The sequence below is a fragment of the Tursiops truncatus genome, chromosome 11, assembly GCF_011762595.2.
Source record: "Tursiops truncatus isolate mTurTru1 chromosome 11, mTurTru1.mat.Y, whole genome shotgun sequence".
Classification (NCBI taxonomy): Eukaryota; Metazoa; Chordata; class Mammalia; order Artiodactyla; family Delphinidae; genus Tursiops; species Tursiops truncatus.
The window spans coordinates 94,814,395-94,831,247 of record NC_047044.1 but is presented as its reverse complement, the minus strand read 5'-3'; the positions used below and the strand labels follow the sequence as shown (position 1 = coordinate 94,831,247).

Below are 16,853 nucleotides of genomic sequence, written 5' to 3'. Positions count from 1 at the left end.
TTTTCTAGATTTCACATATATGTGTTAATATATGATATTTATTTTTCTCTTGACATGACTTCTTAGTGTGATCTGCCATTACCTTGCTGAAAACCTCTGGTGAATTCATTTAACCCTTTTGGCCCCAGTGCTTGCATGTAGAAAATAATTGATAGTGATAGTAACTTCTAGTTTTAAATGTTGAAAAATTTATGATATAAAACACCCACCTTGTTGGCCAGACAGTTTTCGACCTCATATTTTGCAGAGTCACCAACCACTTCCCCATCAGGTAAAATGGCAAAGATGAGCAACCTAGCGACGGGAGCAATGTCTGACTCCACAGGGACTGACAGGGGAAAATGGCCTTCCACTGGAGCACAGAGAGAATGAAAGGAAGTGGTCATGGGTTAGACAGCTCAGGGCTGAAATAACACTTTTCTGCTGTACAATGTCATTTTAGGAGCCTGGTCTGGTTGATGACTCTATTAGTAGATGTAACAGATATAAGAAATAGTAGATGTAATAAATGGATGGCTATCTCTAAGAATCCTGGCTTAAAAAAAAAACAACAACCTTATCATAGCCCCCCATCTTCTCTCAAAATCGCATAATGATTTCTCCCCAGTTTGAAGCTTGAGTTCATCTATACAAAGTTCTGATGCTATCTAAGGATGTGGAGACATCCATTTGGCTACCATTTGATCTAGATTTTACACTAGAGAAGGGAAATAGTACTTGAAGTTGCGAGATGTAATAGTAAGAGTTTAACACATTGTATTTACCCCTATATCCTCTTTAACTTTCTATGAACCAGATATTCTATTCTTTCTTCTTAAGAGGAGTACTGAGCTCCTTTGCAACTTATTTTTTGGTGCCTACATAGAACTGTTAGAAGTTGCATCGAACTTCTCTACTATAGTGCTTCTATGTTGCTACAAAGTAGCAACAAAAGAGTAGTTCACTGATAATTTTCTTAAGGGAACTTTTAGACTCCCTTAGGATAGGTGAAACCTTCAGAGGATTATATTGTTCCACATTTGTTCCTGGGGAGAGTCCAGTTTACCTCTTCATAAAATCATAGCTCTCTTCAAAAGGGAAATATGATGTAAAGATATAAATGACTCAGCACAAGACCTAACATATAGAAGACACTCCAAAGTTTTACCTTCTCTCCATTGTCTAAAACAATTTTGAAATGTCATTTTGAGAAGGAGGTCCATGACTATTTATGGTTTGAAAATTTGGAATAAGCATAAATTATGAAACAACTAAACACTTTAAATAATCTGAACAGAATAACCTGAAAGAAAAGAAAATAAATATTTGATAAAGGGTTTAAAAAAAGAAAGAAACATTATTGCTTTCCCCTTTCAACTTCTTTATTAGGGTTAGATGAAAATTCTCTCTCTTTATTTGAAGCTATTCCTGGTATTTCTGCAGTGTAAGGTTGCAAGTGACTGAGTATGGCAGAAATGGGGAATTATGGAAATACTCACTGTCTCCCTGGTGCACGGGCAGGGGCAGTACGTGAGTCCCAGATCGGACAATGTCTCCCTTTGCCATTACCTGCAAAAAAGGAAATGAAAAGGGATTTAATTTGCCGGACAGATATCTGACCCCAAGTCTTGCTCTCTATGTGATATGCTTGTTTTATTGAGCCCCTGCTGGCAATAATTAGCCCTGAGAGAAGTCAGACTTTCAAAAGGAACATGGTTAAGAGGTCAAAGTTGCGATGCCTAAAGAGCTTCATAAATCCTTGCTCACACAGGAGTTCACAGATGAGTCAGAGTAGTGGCCTTCCTTCTCACCAGGTAATAGAACACGAGCTCCTTCAGCTCCTGCAGGGCCTGTCCATTCAGCATATAATGTGCTTGGACTGTCTGAGCTCGGCCGCAGGGCAGTTCACGAGGCAAGGGCTCAAGGTGGACAAAGCTCTTGCTTTGGGAGAATACAAGATTAGCAGTGTGATAAGCTTCTTCATACTCTTCTGACAGCCACTGGTAGCCATAGCAGGTACTATGATCCTTGTGTCTGACCTAATGAATTAGAAAAACAATATTATCTTATAGATTATATGTCATAGAGAATCAGTGTGCTCCAGAATTGCATTCGTTTAGTATCCTACCTTAACTAGTACCTAGAAATCTGGTGCTCCACACTCAAAAGTGAGAGAGGAGGGTCCCTTATTTTGTTTATCAGTATTGCAGGCCTTTACAGGACGGAGGCTCCTTGAGTTGGTATTGATTTTTACATTTGTGAAGAGCATAAAAGGAGGCATCCTTTGCTCTGATTAGCTTGGCTTACACTTCTTTGGCTACTTTACCTATTCAGACAGAGACATTGGAGCTATGAAACCTCACTGAGGAGACTAATCCTCAGAAACGGAAGAATTGCATATCAGAGAGTAGGTGCCTCATTTATGATGGGTTTCAAATGGGTATTATGAATAAATGTAATATTGCAACCTTAGGGGTCTGAGAACACTTTCTGTAAATAGCATTGGTTCAAGAGTTGAGTTAGTGAAGTAGTTGAAGTCTATACTCAACTCTTAGTTATTTGCTCTTAATATAGAGTTGAGCCAGGATTTTAATCTAATTTATCTGATTCTGGAACCTACACTTAAAAAAATTGTGGTAAAAAACACAACATAAATTACCATCTTAACCATTTTAAAATGTACAGTTTGGTAGTGTTAAGTAATATGCAGCCCATCTCCAGAATCCTTTCATCTTGCAAAACTAAAACACTGTCCCCATTAAATACCAACTCCTCATTTCTCCTTCTTCCCAACCCCTGGCAACCACCATTCTACTTTCTATTTCTATGGCTTTGAGTGCTTTAGATACCTCATGCAAGTGGAGTCATACGCGATTTGTTTTTTGTGACTGGATATTTCACTTAGCATAATGTCTTCAAGGTTCGTCCACACTGTAGCCTGTGACAGCCTTCCTTTTTAAGGCTGAATACTATTCCACTGTACATATATACCACATTCTGTTTATCTGTTCATCTGTTGATGGATATTTGGGTTGCTTCCACCTCTTGGCTACTGTGAATAGTGCTGCTATGAACAGGGCTGTGCAAGTATCCCTTTGAGATTCTGTTTTCAATTCTTTTGAAGGTATACTCAGCAGTTAGAATACTGGATCATATGGTAGTTCTCATTTGGGGGGACTGCCACGCTGCTTCCCACAGCGTTTGCACGATTCATGTCGCTACACGCGAGTGCACACGTGGAGCCCCCACTTTAGCCACAACACTATACTGCCTCCTTTTAACAAACTTTTTCAAAATTGACCTTGAATTGGTTTTTAGTTTCGCATTTTTTTTTTCCTAAGACTAAACACAACTTGGAAATGCCATCACTTTTCGGTTGCAACCTTTCTTCCAAGACTTCTTCACATCATTGGTAACTTCCCTCCAAACTTACCCTGACAGTGAGGGAGGTGCCCGTGATGCTGGTGGTGTTGATGGAGAACTGCACCAGGCCGTGCTCATCAGTGGTGGCGTTGGAGTCATAGTGGGCTTCCTCTGCTGTGATGAAGATGAGTTTATTTGGTATAGGGACACCTTTTCCATCCGCTAGGCGCACCTGAAGATTAAAAGCTGCAGATCAGTTATGTGGCTAATATCCAATAGACACCAAACATTCATTTTATTACAAATATGTATTGAGTGTGTCCAATATGTCAGACATGGTTCGAGGCATTGAGGCTACAGCAGTGAACAAAACAAAGTTCCTTCTATCATAGAGCATACGGTCCAGTAAAAGAGATAGCTGCTAAATAAATGCGTAATATATACTTATTTAGTGGTAATCAGTCCTAAGACGAAAAATAGTGTAAAAGGGTAGAGAATGATGGAGATAATAGAGGTGACCTGAGAAATGTATTCTGTGGATATTTTGACATACTCTATATATTATATATAACTTTTGGAAAGTCACAGACCACAAGAGCCATAATGAAAATTTTTAACCCATTAGTCAAATTTAATTGAGCCTCAAATACTTATTTTATGGCAGACCATTCCCTTTCTACAGATTAGTGTTCTGAGATTTAATATTAGTAATTGCTAATATATTGTCCTGTGTGCTCCTCTAGTTTTATATATGATATCTGCTTCTTGACCTAGATTTGCAAACTTTTGGAAGGTAGGTAGATTTTATGAGGTACTTCCCATCTGAAAAATGTAAAATTGAAAAGAAGCATAGAATATTAAATAAGGGCCTAAAGTCAAATTACTGCTAATACTGAACCCAGAAGATTAGTAGCTCAGTTCAGATTTTAAAGATGGTGATTTTTTTTCTCAGTATAAACTACTTTTGGTAGAAGGAAGCACAACCAGCAGACTTGGATTAGTATTTGTAATTGATTAACAAGATCTAAGTTTGCTAATGAAATGTCAGCTGTATACCAGGATAGGTACAAAATTGTGATTCTTTCACTTTTGGTGAGAGAGTCTTATGATAATAGGATAGTTATTTAGCAGGAATAAAATCTCAAAAAAGTACAATATACTTCTGAGAAGTTTAAAGAAGTGAACTTTCATTTTAGGAAGTCACCAAAGTTTCTGAACATGTTTGCTGTCATAGCATAATCAAGACATTCTAAAATTTATTCCACTACTCTTTTTGTGGAGCCTGGTCCCTCTGTCTTTTACACTCTCCACAGCTGACATCTTATAATATTTCCATTAAAAACAGGATGCACAGTAATTACGCATGGAGGTACATACAACTCTCATCTCAGACTTCTGGAGTCCGAAAGGTCCATTAGCACATCTGCTTATAACAGTAAGCAGAAAAATAACAGTAGCAGATTTTTTTTGTAGATCTGAGAGAAAAAATTTATATCTTTAAAATCTGGGTATACTTTATTATTATTATTTTTTTTGCGGTACGCGGGCCTCTCACTGTTGTGGCCTCTCCCGTTGCGGAGCACAGGCTCCGGACGCGCAGGCTCAGCGGCCATGGCTCACGGGCCCAGCCGCTCCGTGGCATGTGGGATCTTTCCAGACCCGGGCACGAACCCATGTCCCCTGCATCGGCAGGTGGACTCTCAACCACTGCGCCACCAGGGAAGCCCTGGGTATACTTTAAATAGCAGTATTTTACCCCTCTGTGTACTGTTTTTAAAATATACTTGCTAAAATAAAACAAATATATTTGAATAAGTATACTTGAGTAAAATAAAATATACTTGAAAAAGTAATGTATATGTAATATCCATGAAAGAAACACCAGGTACAGCAGAATCTTTTATATTTCAAAATAAAAATGAAAGCCACCTACCCACCCATTTCCATACAAAGTTAATGTTAGAAGGATAATGTGATCGGCTATCAGGAATTTCGAGACACTTTGTGAAAAAATATTATAAAAATCTGAGACTGCCTGGTAAACCCCATGGGAAAGAGATTGAGTGACATCACTCAGTGCTGTTCCCAAAACCTTCTAATTTTGATAGTGCTTTAGAATGGTTTTTATAGATTTGATGTACAAATTTAGAGGAACAAATCTATTTTATGTGGGTTTATACCCTTGATTATATTAATCAACAGATAATATTAACCAGGTATAGTTTTAGCAGAATATGTTGTACGTATTAGGTGAGAGTACAGTTTGATTTGTGAATTGAAAAATACCTCACCTGCCCAAAGAAGGGAATCCCTCGTCTAGCGTCTGAGTCTACTTTCACAAATGAGAGTTTGGTTATGGTTCTTGTTATTTCAGTGGTCCCTTTTCCAGTTAATTCCACCTCTGAAAAAGAAGGAAAAAATAAGTTCACTTTTGGAAGGATGCTCTCCCTGAACTTATACTACTTCCTCCCTTTTAGTTCACTGTTTGGCAAAGGAACTAAATCCATGTCCATTGTTCTTCCTCCCATACCCATGAGGTATACACACCTGTTCCTTCTTCTTGAATCTTGGCCTCCACTTCAATTTTCATTTCAAACTCTTGTCTCTTCATTTGGAAGATCTTGGTCTTTACTTGCTGCGAGAAGCAGCCCTGGCTGTTTAGCTAGGAGGGGACGAAATAAAATACAAAAACATAAGACTGGACAAATCAGTGGTCAGTTAATCTGGTGGCATTTTTTTTTTTTGAGGCAACATAACCTAGGAATTTTGTATGATGAGAACACAATAAATATTCTCTGGGGATTAATTATAATTACATCTCACAACAGTTTCTGGCTTATAACTGACAGGTGTATTCCTTAGTATCTGATATTCCCCAGAGTGAATGAGGTGAAGAAATGAAGAAATGCCTTAAAACTTGAGGGGTAATCTTACTGTAGCAGGCAGCTAACTCTTCACCGAAGCCTGGCTTCCCTTCCATAGTTTACAGCTGTGGCTGGGAAGTGGCTGCCCATCTGGGCACTGTGTTTCCCAGCTCCCTGGCATCTAGGTGGGGCCATGTGACAAGCTCTTGCTCATAGAAAGAGAGAAAAACTGACACCTTTCCCAGCCAAGGTGGTTAAGATTTGTATGCTTTTTTCTCCTTCCTTTACATAATTGGATGGATACTCAAGGCGGCTTTAGGTACCAGGTACTGGAGATGGTTCAACTTCAATCATCCTGGGTGCTTGGTGCACCAAGAATACCCACAATGGACAATTACAAGAAATAATTCCTATTGTGCTAAGTCACTGATTTTTAAAAAACGACTATAGCTAGCATAGAATTCTCTTACAGATTGGTCTCTTCCTGAGTTACCACCATGTTGTAACTCACTGCTCATCAACAGTGCCTGGGCTGTTAATCCCTAGGAGTAGTTTCCCACATACCTGCTGACTGAACTTCTCACAGACAGCATGTGATTCTCCACCAAAGCAGTTAGAAGGGTTACTGTACTTTCTGCACATGTTTATAGTCACATGTCCTGGGACAGGCTTCCCATATGTGTATCTGTCATAAGAACATTGCCAAATGGATCAAATCAGACATTGAACACCCCCATTTTCTACCTGTTTATATTTTCCCTTTAGCTATAGTATATTTTTAGACTCTGTACTTCCCTCTGATTTCTGCAGGGCTTATACAGTGTTGAGGGCAAGTAAACTAAGTAACGAACCTTCTCTTTTAGAAATTTCCAGTGCAACATGCTGGAATTTACTTCAGTCTTCTTTTACCATGTCTTTTTTTTTTCTTAATCTCTAATTTTCAGTTTCATCTTTTAAAAAATATTTTTCTTTTGCCAAAGCTACACCAGATCTTAAGAGAAAAAACAATACCAACAAAACAAAACAAAGACAAGAAATAAACGCTCTCAATTCTACCTAGGAATATAAACTATTAATATGATGGTATCTCTCCTTCCATCATCCTCTTCCTATGTGTAGCCATCTCTGTTCATATAGACTTTTACTTGTTTACCTTTTACAAAAATGGGATTGTGCTATAAATGTATCATTGATAATTGCTGTGGTTTTGAGGGTATTTGTTCCTTCCCTATTCAAAATACCCTCTGTATCTATATTTGCAAGAGTACTGGTTCACCAGCTCTGTGGGATCAGGAGCTTGGTGACCTTACTCTGAGATAGTGCTGGGGCAGGGACCCAGCTGAAGGTCTTTAGGACTGGTTTCTTCACTCTGGCTGTTCTTTCTGTACTGCTACTGCTGGGCTGCTGGAGATGGGAGCAATAAGATCCTAGAAACATGAATTTTCAAGGTTGGAAAAGACTGACTGTGAGATCATGTCTACTCTCATCAGTGAAAATGGCAGTTCAGAGAAGTATGTGACATGCCTTAGGTAGACAGATGAGTTAGACGACATTTCTGTAATATGCCTATCTCTACAAATTCTGAATCTGAGCTATTTTTCCACTATGTATCCAAGGTCAAGTAAATGATCTGTTGATGATTGAATTTACTTTACAACCTGGTAAAGGGAAAGTCACTACACTTCAACACTATCTCATTTGTGTGTGTACATGTGTACGTGCATGCGCGAGTAGCTTTATTACTTTCAGAATCAATCCTATTAGCATAGCTTAGCTCTAGGAACAGTTGCCTGCCCCATGATAGTTATAATAATGTTGGAAAGGACATGAAAGAAAATAAGAAGGGAAATAGAAAAGCAACAGGAGAGGAAAGTTCTAGAGATGGGGATGCTCCCATGTATTTAAGGTATTTGTGCTGCACTGCTTCTAGACAAGCTAGTTAAAATATCCCAAAGGGTGAGTCTCCTTTAAATAATTCCCCTCGCCAAAGATTTTTTAAAAGTATAAACTCACAGGCCACACACTGACACATTCATCTCTTCTTCCAAGATGGTGATTATCCTTGGCACTCTTACTTGCACTTCAAACTTAGGAAGCACTGTTGATTGGAGGTAAAGGAAGTTGGTGATTGTTTTTCAACTTCTGGGGAATTGGTATTTCCAGGTTCTCATAACAATTCTCTAATCATATTTTAGGGCCCTGAAAAGGTAGCCCACTTCTCCAATATATCCACCTTTCTCTCAAATGGAGATCCTGGTTGAAGGACTATGATGGATCAATGTAACCTTAATGAATTATGGGAGACTCCACTGGACTAAGAATGTTTTACATTTTTTTTGAAGATTAAAAATTGCTACAAAAAATGCTATATGACATCCTATTCACGAATCATTGATGGTCCTCATTGGATTAGAAGTAATTGGTTCCACTCCAAGCCTAATCTCACCCGTGGGAAATAGAAAGTAATTCCAAAGAAACTCAAATTCTAGGCCCTAGAAGTTTAAATATGAAAAAACTGTTCCATGGTTTTGCATAATCCATACCAAATTCCTCCACGGTGAAGGGGTGCTCTGCCATTTCACCTGATTCCTTCTGTACCACCACCTTATAGGAGCCCTGAAAGGGCTCTGATGAGAGGGGAAAGGTCAACTGCTTGAGGCCACTCTCTACCTTGAGGTTCTGCCATTGCATGATGCGATTTCCTTTGGGGTCCTGTGGACACAGTAATTGTAATTTACAAAAGAGCCCAGAGCATGAGAGACAATAAAGGAAATCTATGGGGACTCCTATGTTATCCACAAAGAGGTGGGGAGGGGTGGGGAAGGGAGATGACTTGGAACCATCTAGTGTTACATGAGTTTGAAGTCTTCTCCCTTAATGACAAGTTTCTGAAATATTGTAAGAATCTCTCAAATAAGAACATTTTCCCTAAGTTTATTATTTGTGTCTAATTATGGAATGTTTCACATTGCTTACCTCAATATATACTAGTGGAATCTGAAAGACAAAAGAGAGAGAAAGGAGTTTAGAATTGTTCTTAGATATTCGCAGTTCTGATTTATAAGCAAGACAGCCTTATGCAGAATAACTTTATCTGTAGTAAAACACAGAAAAGTTCCAGATTAAGTTTTATAGAACTTTTGATTAATCCATTACAAGCAATTAATAAGTAATGTTAAGTACTTACTGGGTGTGAGCAACAAATGCATACGTGCCATTCATTAGGAATGGTATTTACTGATATGACTTAAATGCTTACAGTATCCCAGTGAAGAACATTCCTTTGCTGTGCTATTTTACAGATTGAGAAATCAACACTAATGGAATTATAAGTAACCATGTTCAGATCCAAATATTAAGGTGGGTCACAGAATTCTTAGGTAGTTCTAAGAATAAGGACGACTGGGAATAGCTCCTCTACTATCAACGCTTATTCATTTTTAAAACTAATATTTATTAAGTGCCTAACATGTGCTGTGTATCATTCTAGGTGCTATGAACAGAGCAATGCACAAAAGAACAACAGATCTGCTTTCATGGAGCTTACATTCTAATAGGGATGGATACATGAGAAACACAGTCATATATGAAATATATATTTTTGATATATATAGATATATATTTGAGATATATATGTTTGACATATATATTTGAGATACATATATTTTATATATATATTTGAGATATAGATAGATAGATTTGAGGTAGTGGTAAATGTCAAGAAATAAAAACAAAGCAGAGTTAAGCTGATAGAGTGAAGGGCTAGGTGTTTGATTTTAGATAGAGGAGTGTAAGTGGAAACCAGGAGACCAATTTCAAGGCTATTGTAATAGTCTTGTTTAGAGGTGATACTGGTCAGGACAAGGTCGTAGCAATTCATGTGGTAAAACATGGTCTGGATATATTTAAACTAACATGATTTTCTGATGAAATGGATGTGGGTGAGACGAAGGAATATGCCTTAATCCTTTGCCTGAGGAGCTAGAAGAGAAAAGTTGCTTCTTTCTCTCCCATCCCTTTCCCTTCTTCACCCCCTAGCAAAGATGGGTTTGATCAGAATCAGCAGGGAATTGCAAACTCTATGGCAAGGGAAAGAGAACACTTTTAAGAGGGGAAAAGGAAGTTGGGGGCGGAGGGGCTATAGTCAACAGAGTCCTTGGCTTTTCATTGAAAATTGCCTCTTTCTGAGATAAGAAAATGTGGTTGAGGACTAGATCTAGGAGAGAAAAATTAAGGCTTTGGTTTCTTGTCTACATTAAAATTGAGAGTGTTAGTCTTGAGGAACAAACATTGATTACACTCCCCTTCCTTTATAGGAGGGGTTTTGTGTTTAGAAAAAGTTTGAATCTTTGAGAAGTCATTTAAACCTAAGTTTTTTGATGGTTTATTTATTATATAGTGTATCTTTCTAGTTTGGCTAATTGAGAATTTTCTAAAGAGTAAGTTTGTGTGACAACTGACCAAGTATCAGTACCAAGAAAGAATCAGCTACTCTCTTGACCCAGAATACTGTTTTAAATGAGGATCTTGCACTATGGCAATGCCAGAAAGTACTGCTTTCAGTACCAGATTCTTCCTCTCCCTGGTTCTCTCCCAACACCAAAAACAAACTCTCAGCCTGTTTATATAGATAATAATAATTCTAGATGGATATTAGGACACTTACCAACTCATTCAGGGGGTGAAAATTTTCATCCAACAAGACAACACGAAATTTCACTGAAACAGAAATATTTTTCATGAGTCCCGGAAACCTGAAGCCAGGCCTATAGGCTAGTAAGACAGACTATAAGGGAACCAGGATTCCTTTGACTGGGGAATACACAGGGTAGGAAGATCTTTCTTTTTTGAAGTTGTCCTGACCATAGGCCTTTTTGTACCTGTCTGCTCTGGTTTGTAGATGGGTTTGTCTGTCTGGACAAAGACCAGACTCTCTTCATTTTTAACCAACACTGTGGTCCGCTTCTTGAATTCTTGCGTTGGTCCTTTCACTTGGATAGTGAGGAACATTACCTCCTCATTGGATGGAGATCTTGGGATCTGAAATATAGGAGAGATCCTGAGAACCCGTTCATCTGCCAAGTTTCTTCCTCCAGTCCCTGTCCCACTTCTCCCTGGGAATCTTGTCCCTTTTACTTAATTTCACTCTCTCATTCTCATCAGGGAAATTTGGCATGGACAGGAATTCACAGACAGAATGACTTCTGTCATTTACAAATGGGAAGACAGAACACAGGATGGAGGAAATTACATCAGTGAGAGAGGTCATAAATGATACTCACATCTCCTTATAGATCAGCCAATACAGGTTTTTAAAAAATGTTTTTGCTTTATTTATTCATTTTAAAATTTTTATTTTATGTTGGAGTAGAGTTGATTAACAATGTTGTGTTAGTTTCGGGTGTATAGCGAGGTGATTCAGTTATACATTCTTTTTCAAATCCTTTTCCCATTGAGGTTATTACAGGATATTGAGCAGAGTTCCCTGTGCTATACAGTAGGTCCTTGTTGGTTATCTATTTTAAATATAGCCGTGTGTACGTGTTGATCCCAAACTCAATCTATCCTCCTCCCCACCCTTCCCCTGATAACCATGTTTGTCTCCAAGTCTGTGAGTCTGTTTCTGTTTTGTAAATAAGTTCATTTGTATCCATTTGTTTTTAGATTCTGGATATAAGCAATATCATATGATATTTGTCTTTCTCTGTCTGACTTACTTCACTTAGTATGATAATCTCCAGGTCCATCCAGGTTGCTGCAAATCAGCTAATACAGTTTTTTTTTCTTTCATAATTGAGATGTTTTATTGGTTGTTTTGAGGATCAGTACACAGACATTTCAATTTGTACACAATTCTTAACATACATACCAAAAATCTAAAAAATCATGTAGTTGTGATTCTTTTCTGAACAGTTATTCCAGTGACCTTCCAGCTTAAAATTTGGAGACAAATTTTCCTTGACAGGCTATCAAGTACCAATACCTTCAAATATTGATATGCTGTTACATCGTAAGTCCCACTAATTCACAATTTAATATCATATACACTACATACCCAAACTGTCAATCGTTCATAGCACATTAACAAAGTTACTAGAAGAACTGGACTACCACGACCAAAGATGTTACAGAGTGCACAAAATTCTGACCAGGAGAGCCAAGATCAAGGGGTGAGTGGTTTGCTTTAGGAAATAATTCTACCAAAAACAACATGGGAGGAGAAGTAATTTAAAGTGTTCAAGGCATTAAATGCACAACTGACTCCAAACTGCCATTTAGTATGCTTTGTATTATAGGATATAAAATATCGCCCATCTATGGAATGTTAAGCTGGCACCCAAGACAATGCCTGCCACATTCAATATCCCACTATTTTCTGGTGGTACCAAAAAGTAAACAACCAGCAAATGATTTCACCTCTTAAAAAAAAGCATTTACACTTAAAAAATGGGATGAGGTAGGATTCCCTCCTTTTTAAAAATGTTTCTAAAGCTACTTAAAAATTTGCATTTACAAAATAGTTGATAAAAATATTCCTCTGTATTGTACAAGAAGGGAGACGGGAACCACTGATAGGACCAACTGTGTGATATTCATTAGACTTGGCTTCTTTCTCTCCTGCTTCATCAGAGGCTGGGCTCTCCTCGTTTTCAGTTTCTCCGTTTTCTGCAGGTGAGTCTTCTTTAGTCTCTTGGTTAGCCACTTCGGCCTGTTTTCCCTTTGCTCCCCTTTTCCTTTTTGTTTGCACGTTTTTGTCTGAAGATTTATCCTTTCCTGCCGCTTTTTTGGCTTCGTTTCCACTTTTTCAGGAGCCGGTTTCGCTGAAAGCCTTGTCAGCCTCCTCTTGGGCTCCTCCTTCGCCGCCCCATCGGCGGAGCTGACCTTCCTCTTGGCCATGGTGGCGGTGGGGCTGGCATGTGCCGGGGGCCTGCGAGCCCCGCACACCGAGAGCCTTGGCGAAGCTGGGCTGCCTGGCCTCTGCCGGTCCTCCCGCCGCCCGAGCTCGCTAATACAGTTTTGATTCACTTATACACTGAACTTTACCAAACTGATGTTATGTGGTAAAAGAGCATGGTAGAAGCATCTCTTAAGGCTATGAGAAAGGAAACTGCAACATATTATTGGCTGTACGCTGTAAGGATTCTATACATGGGCAACTCTGAAGAGCTACTGGATAGTCACTCATGGTAATTTCTACAAGTTCACTCTTAGAAAGAGTATGGGGTGGTGTGTTCCTGTCAGCCCACTACTGGGGCTTATGTTAAACACTGGCCTAGTTTTCTTTGTTAGTATTTTTTCCATTTTAATTTTCAGGAGAACTCATATTTTCCCTTTGTCTAGTGCATACTGCTTTTCTTTTTTTTCTGGTTAATAGGAATTTTCTCTAATCATTAAGTTGATTTTAATATCTCTATAAATATTGGTCTACTATTATTTATATTGGAAATTCATGCATTGCTTCTTAATTTCTACACTTAGTCGCTACATTTAGATTCCTTCCTGAAGTCCATGCCAGCCTCTCAAAGTCTTATCTTGACTGAATTCTGGTTGCCTATGTTCCCAACCGATAGAAACAAGTATTTTAAGTCAAACAGCCATACTCACAGTGAAGGAGACACAGTGGAATAAGTCTTTCTTTGCCACCACATCAGTAAAGAGGCTTCTGTTCTCTCTGAGGGACTCCAAGGAGGCGCTTACGGTCACCGTCTCATTCAGGTGCTTCAGAAGGAGGCAGCCCTTCTCAGGGGTCCCAGTGTGGAGCAGGGAGGGGACCAGCACCATGTAGTGCCTGGGGATGGGGGAATCCAGTTAGAGGAGAGTGTAGGAGGCGAGGCATTATTACCAGCAGCACTATCTTCCGCCATAATTCTTGTTACTATCGTTAGTTCTATGCCAAGAGAAGACATGTTGATAAGCATGAAATTGATCTCTGCCGTTGGAGGGCATGCGTGGGAGTTACTCCCCTTTCCATCGTCAGTGCCATGTCAGTGAACATTTTACTTGAAGTGAGGCTTTAAGAGGTTAACATTTGCAGGTGTACCTCACTTTAAGGAACCCAAATATCAATCTGTGAGCATCTGAATTCAAATAAAAATATGCTAATTATATATATTTATGCTGTAAATCTATTTTACATTAGGGTTGCTGTAAAAAGCAAGCAAGTTCTCATGTGGAACACTACAGAAACCAATCCACTTACAGAACTTTTATTTATTTATATATATATATAAAACAAGCCTGTAAAAATGGAATGGCAAGTTCTTGCTTTCCACTCTGAGGCTTAAAGAGAGTCCTTAAAGTCTCAGCGTGTTAAGCAACTAATGAAATCTTAGTGTGTTACCTAACCCTGGATGTTTGCATATTAAATATTTGCCTTTCAACTCAGGGTAGACAAAAATGGTCTACTCAAGAGTGATCTTCTAGAGATTGGATTTGGGGTCCTCATGAACAGAACAGAAACTTTCTCAATGCTCTCATATATAATTTATTGACACTTGAGTTTTCTAACATTTTTGCTCACAGAATTCCTATTTTTAGACACTACGCCCTCCTTACATGTATTCAAGTAAACATCTATTTTTTATCACAAGTTTAAACAATAGTAAAATATATTATTTTTGATGAAATTTTAAATTAAAACTTACATTACTTTTTTGTACATCTCCCATCGAATCTTAAATATCATAGTGATAAGATATCCAGTATGATTTATTTAAAAAATACATCAAAATGTTCTTTTTGTAATGATCAGAAATTTAGCATCTTTCCCCCTTTTCCTCTGTGAACTTTCATGCCATTTACCACACAGAAGTTTGTCCTAACATTTCTATGCTTCAAAATATTTTATGGATCACTCTTCCTTCTTTGTTTATATATACATATGTGTGTATATACATATATGTATATACACACATGCATATATATATACACATATATATGAAATATGTGGGTATATAAATTTAACTTCAACTCTTCTTTTAAATTTAATGTGACCTTAAAGCTGTAAATGTTAAACATTTTCTTCTGGATTGAATTGTTTTCAAAAGTCTTACTAGTATACAACTGATCAAAACAAAATAAGTATATTACAAATTATGATTCATATTTATTATATATAAAATCAAAATACTTTTGAAGTACATCTTTAATGAAAATAATGAGTTCTTATATATCCATGGATGGATATTCCTTATTGCAAGAATTAAATAAGGTCTAACATTAACTCTGTTGCTGTTTTTCGTTTGTGTAGATATAAGTACCATGAAAAATTGTTCACTTAAAAGTAAATAAATGACAGATGAAACAATTATATCATTTTTACCAGTTCTTGTAACTCCTTCTGCATTACATGCCAAAGATCACCCAGTGCCCTATTATCAAGAATTGCTTCTAATTGTTTATCAGCTGGTATTTCCCTTAGATCTTCCTTCAATTTTGTTGAAACAAAGAATTCGTCGCCACAAGATCTGCAAAAGGATTTTTTCTCCTGTCTTTAGAGTCCTTTGCTTTCTCAACATCAACATCGGTATTTCAAATTGCTCCTTTATTTGGCACCCTAGGGATTTTTATACTCCAGAACAGTGTTCTACAGTAACATCTGATTGAGGGAGGTTTGTCTTTCTCTTTTAAAGTGAAAGATAGGAAATTAAGACAGGGGAAGTAAGAAAGGATAAATAGCATGGTCTCAAGCAGATCAATATGAATGTGAGGATCTGAAAATTGATTCCTTTAAAAGAATCACTTTCCAATGCCCTTTAGAAAGTCTTTGTATATCTCCAGAGAATTTAGAGATTCAGAGATTCAGAGATCCAGAGAGTTGGAGAAAAATGGTTAAGAATAAGTGAAGACTGAATAAACCAGATTTGTAAAATCTCATAATTGGAAGACACCTTAAAGATAAGAAGGTGACAGTTCCATAGGGAAGACGAATGAATGATAAGGAGGATTTGAAATAAAGGAAAGGACTCTTCAAGTTTATGCTCTATGTGAAACTCACGGTATTCCAGAGACTGAGGCATCTGTAGGCAGGAAGACCAGAAGAAGGAGAGTAAGACTTGGATGGAGGAGTTTGTTCTTCTTCTCCCCCATGCTGCAGGGAGAAGGGACCAGAGGAGACCAGACTGTATTGTGCCTTTCTCCCTGCAATTGGTCTGGTCCCAAACATTCCTCAGAGCAACTAGGCTTTATGCTGTTCTCTGTGTAAACAGGAAGTTCCACCCACACAAGGTGTCTAAACAAAGTAGAGGTCTTTGAACATTCTCTGAAAGGGTCATTGCTCTCAGGGACTTAATTACAGTCAAGGTTAATTCCTGGTGGGCTAAATAGGATTCCTGGAGGGATAAAATCCACATTCCCATTAGTGCTCACTTTCCCTGGGTTTTACCGTAAAGCAGCTAATCGGCTTTTCAACCCCTTCTCTCTCTTACTCCCTCCTTTCCACTTCCCCATAGTGCCTTGTATGGCTTTCCTCACATCTCTTGCATGAATAGCTGGCAGGGGAAGCTATAATTTAAGCAACACAAGACAGGCTCAAAATAGGTATTTCACTACAAGTCAGTCTGCCTGCAAGTCCTCCATCAGATATGTCTACCTCAGATGTTGAAGCAGTTTCAGAATTCAGCAGTCCTCTATGCAAAAGACATTGGG

At 38.1% G+C, this 16,853-nt stretch overlaps 1 protein-coding gene, 1 long non-coding RNA gene and 1 pseudogene across 5 annotated transcripts in view; 1 reads left to right on the top strand and 2 right to left on the bottom strand.

Annotated features, from left to right (window-relative positions):
• Window positions 1-16,344, bottom strand: part of A2M (alpha-2-macroglobulin) — a 40,399-nt gene extending 24,055 nt beyond the window's left edge. The window contains exons 1-14 of the mRNA XM_019926039.3: window positions 16,204-16,344; window positions 13,812-13,995; window positions 11,087-11,246; window positions 10,873-10,925; window positions 9,183-9,203; window positions 8,750-8,918; window positions 8,220-8,304; window positions 6,771-6,891; window positions 5,890-6,004; window positions 5,634-5,743; window positions 3,413-3,574; window positions 1,791-2,018; window positions 1,479-1,548; window positions 210-352 (exon numbers count right to left, since the gene is read on the bottom strand). Coding sequence (XP_019781598.2) covers window positions 210-352; window positions 1,479-1,548; window positions 1,791-2,018; window positions 3,413-3,574; window positions 5,634-5,743; window positions 5,890-6,004; window positions 6,771-6,891; window positions 8,220-8,304; window positions 8,750-8,918; window positions 9,183-9,203; window positions 10,873-10,925; window positions 11,087-11,246; window positions 13,812-13,995; window positions 16,204-16,295 — 1,713 coding nt within the window. The 5' untranslated portion in view covers window positions 16,296-16,344. The remainder of the gene's footprint in view (window positions 1-209; window positions 353-1,478; window positions 1,549-1,790; window positions 2,019-3,412; window positions 3,575-5,633; window positions 5,744-5,889; window positions 6,005-6,770; window positions 6,892-8,219; window positions 8,305-8,749; window positions 8,919-9,182; window positions 9,204-10,872; window positions 10,926-11,086; window positions 11,247-13,811; window positions 13,996-16,203) is intronic.
• Window positions 1-16,853, top strand: part of LOC109548460 (uncharacterized) — a 115,542-nt gene that overhangs the window by 64,740 nt on the left and 33,949 nt on the right. The gene's annotated exons all lie outside the window — the stretch shown is intronic.
• Window positions 12,009-13,783, bottom strand: LOC109548459 (non-histone chromosomal protein HMG-14 pseudogene; annotated as a pseudogene).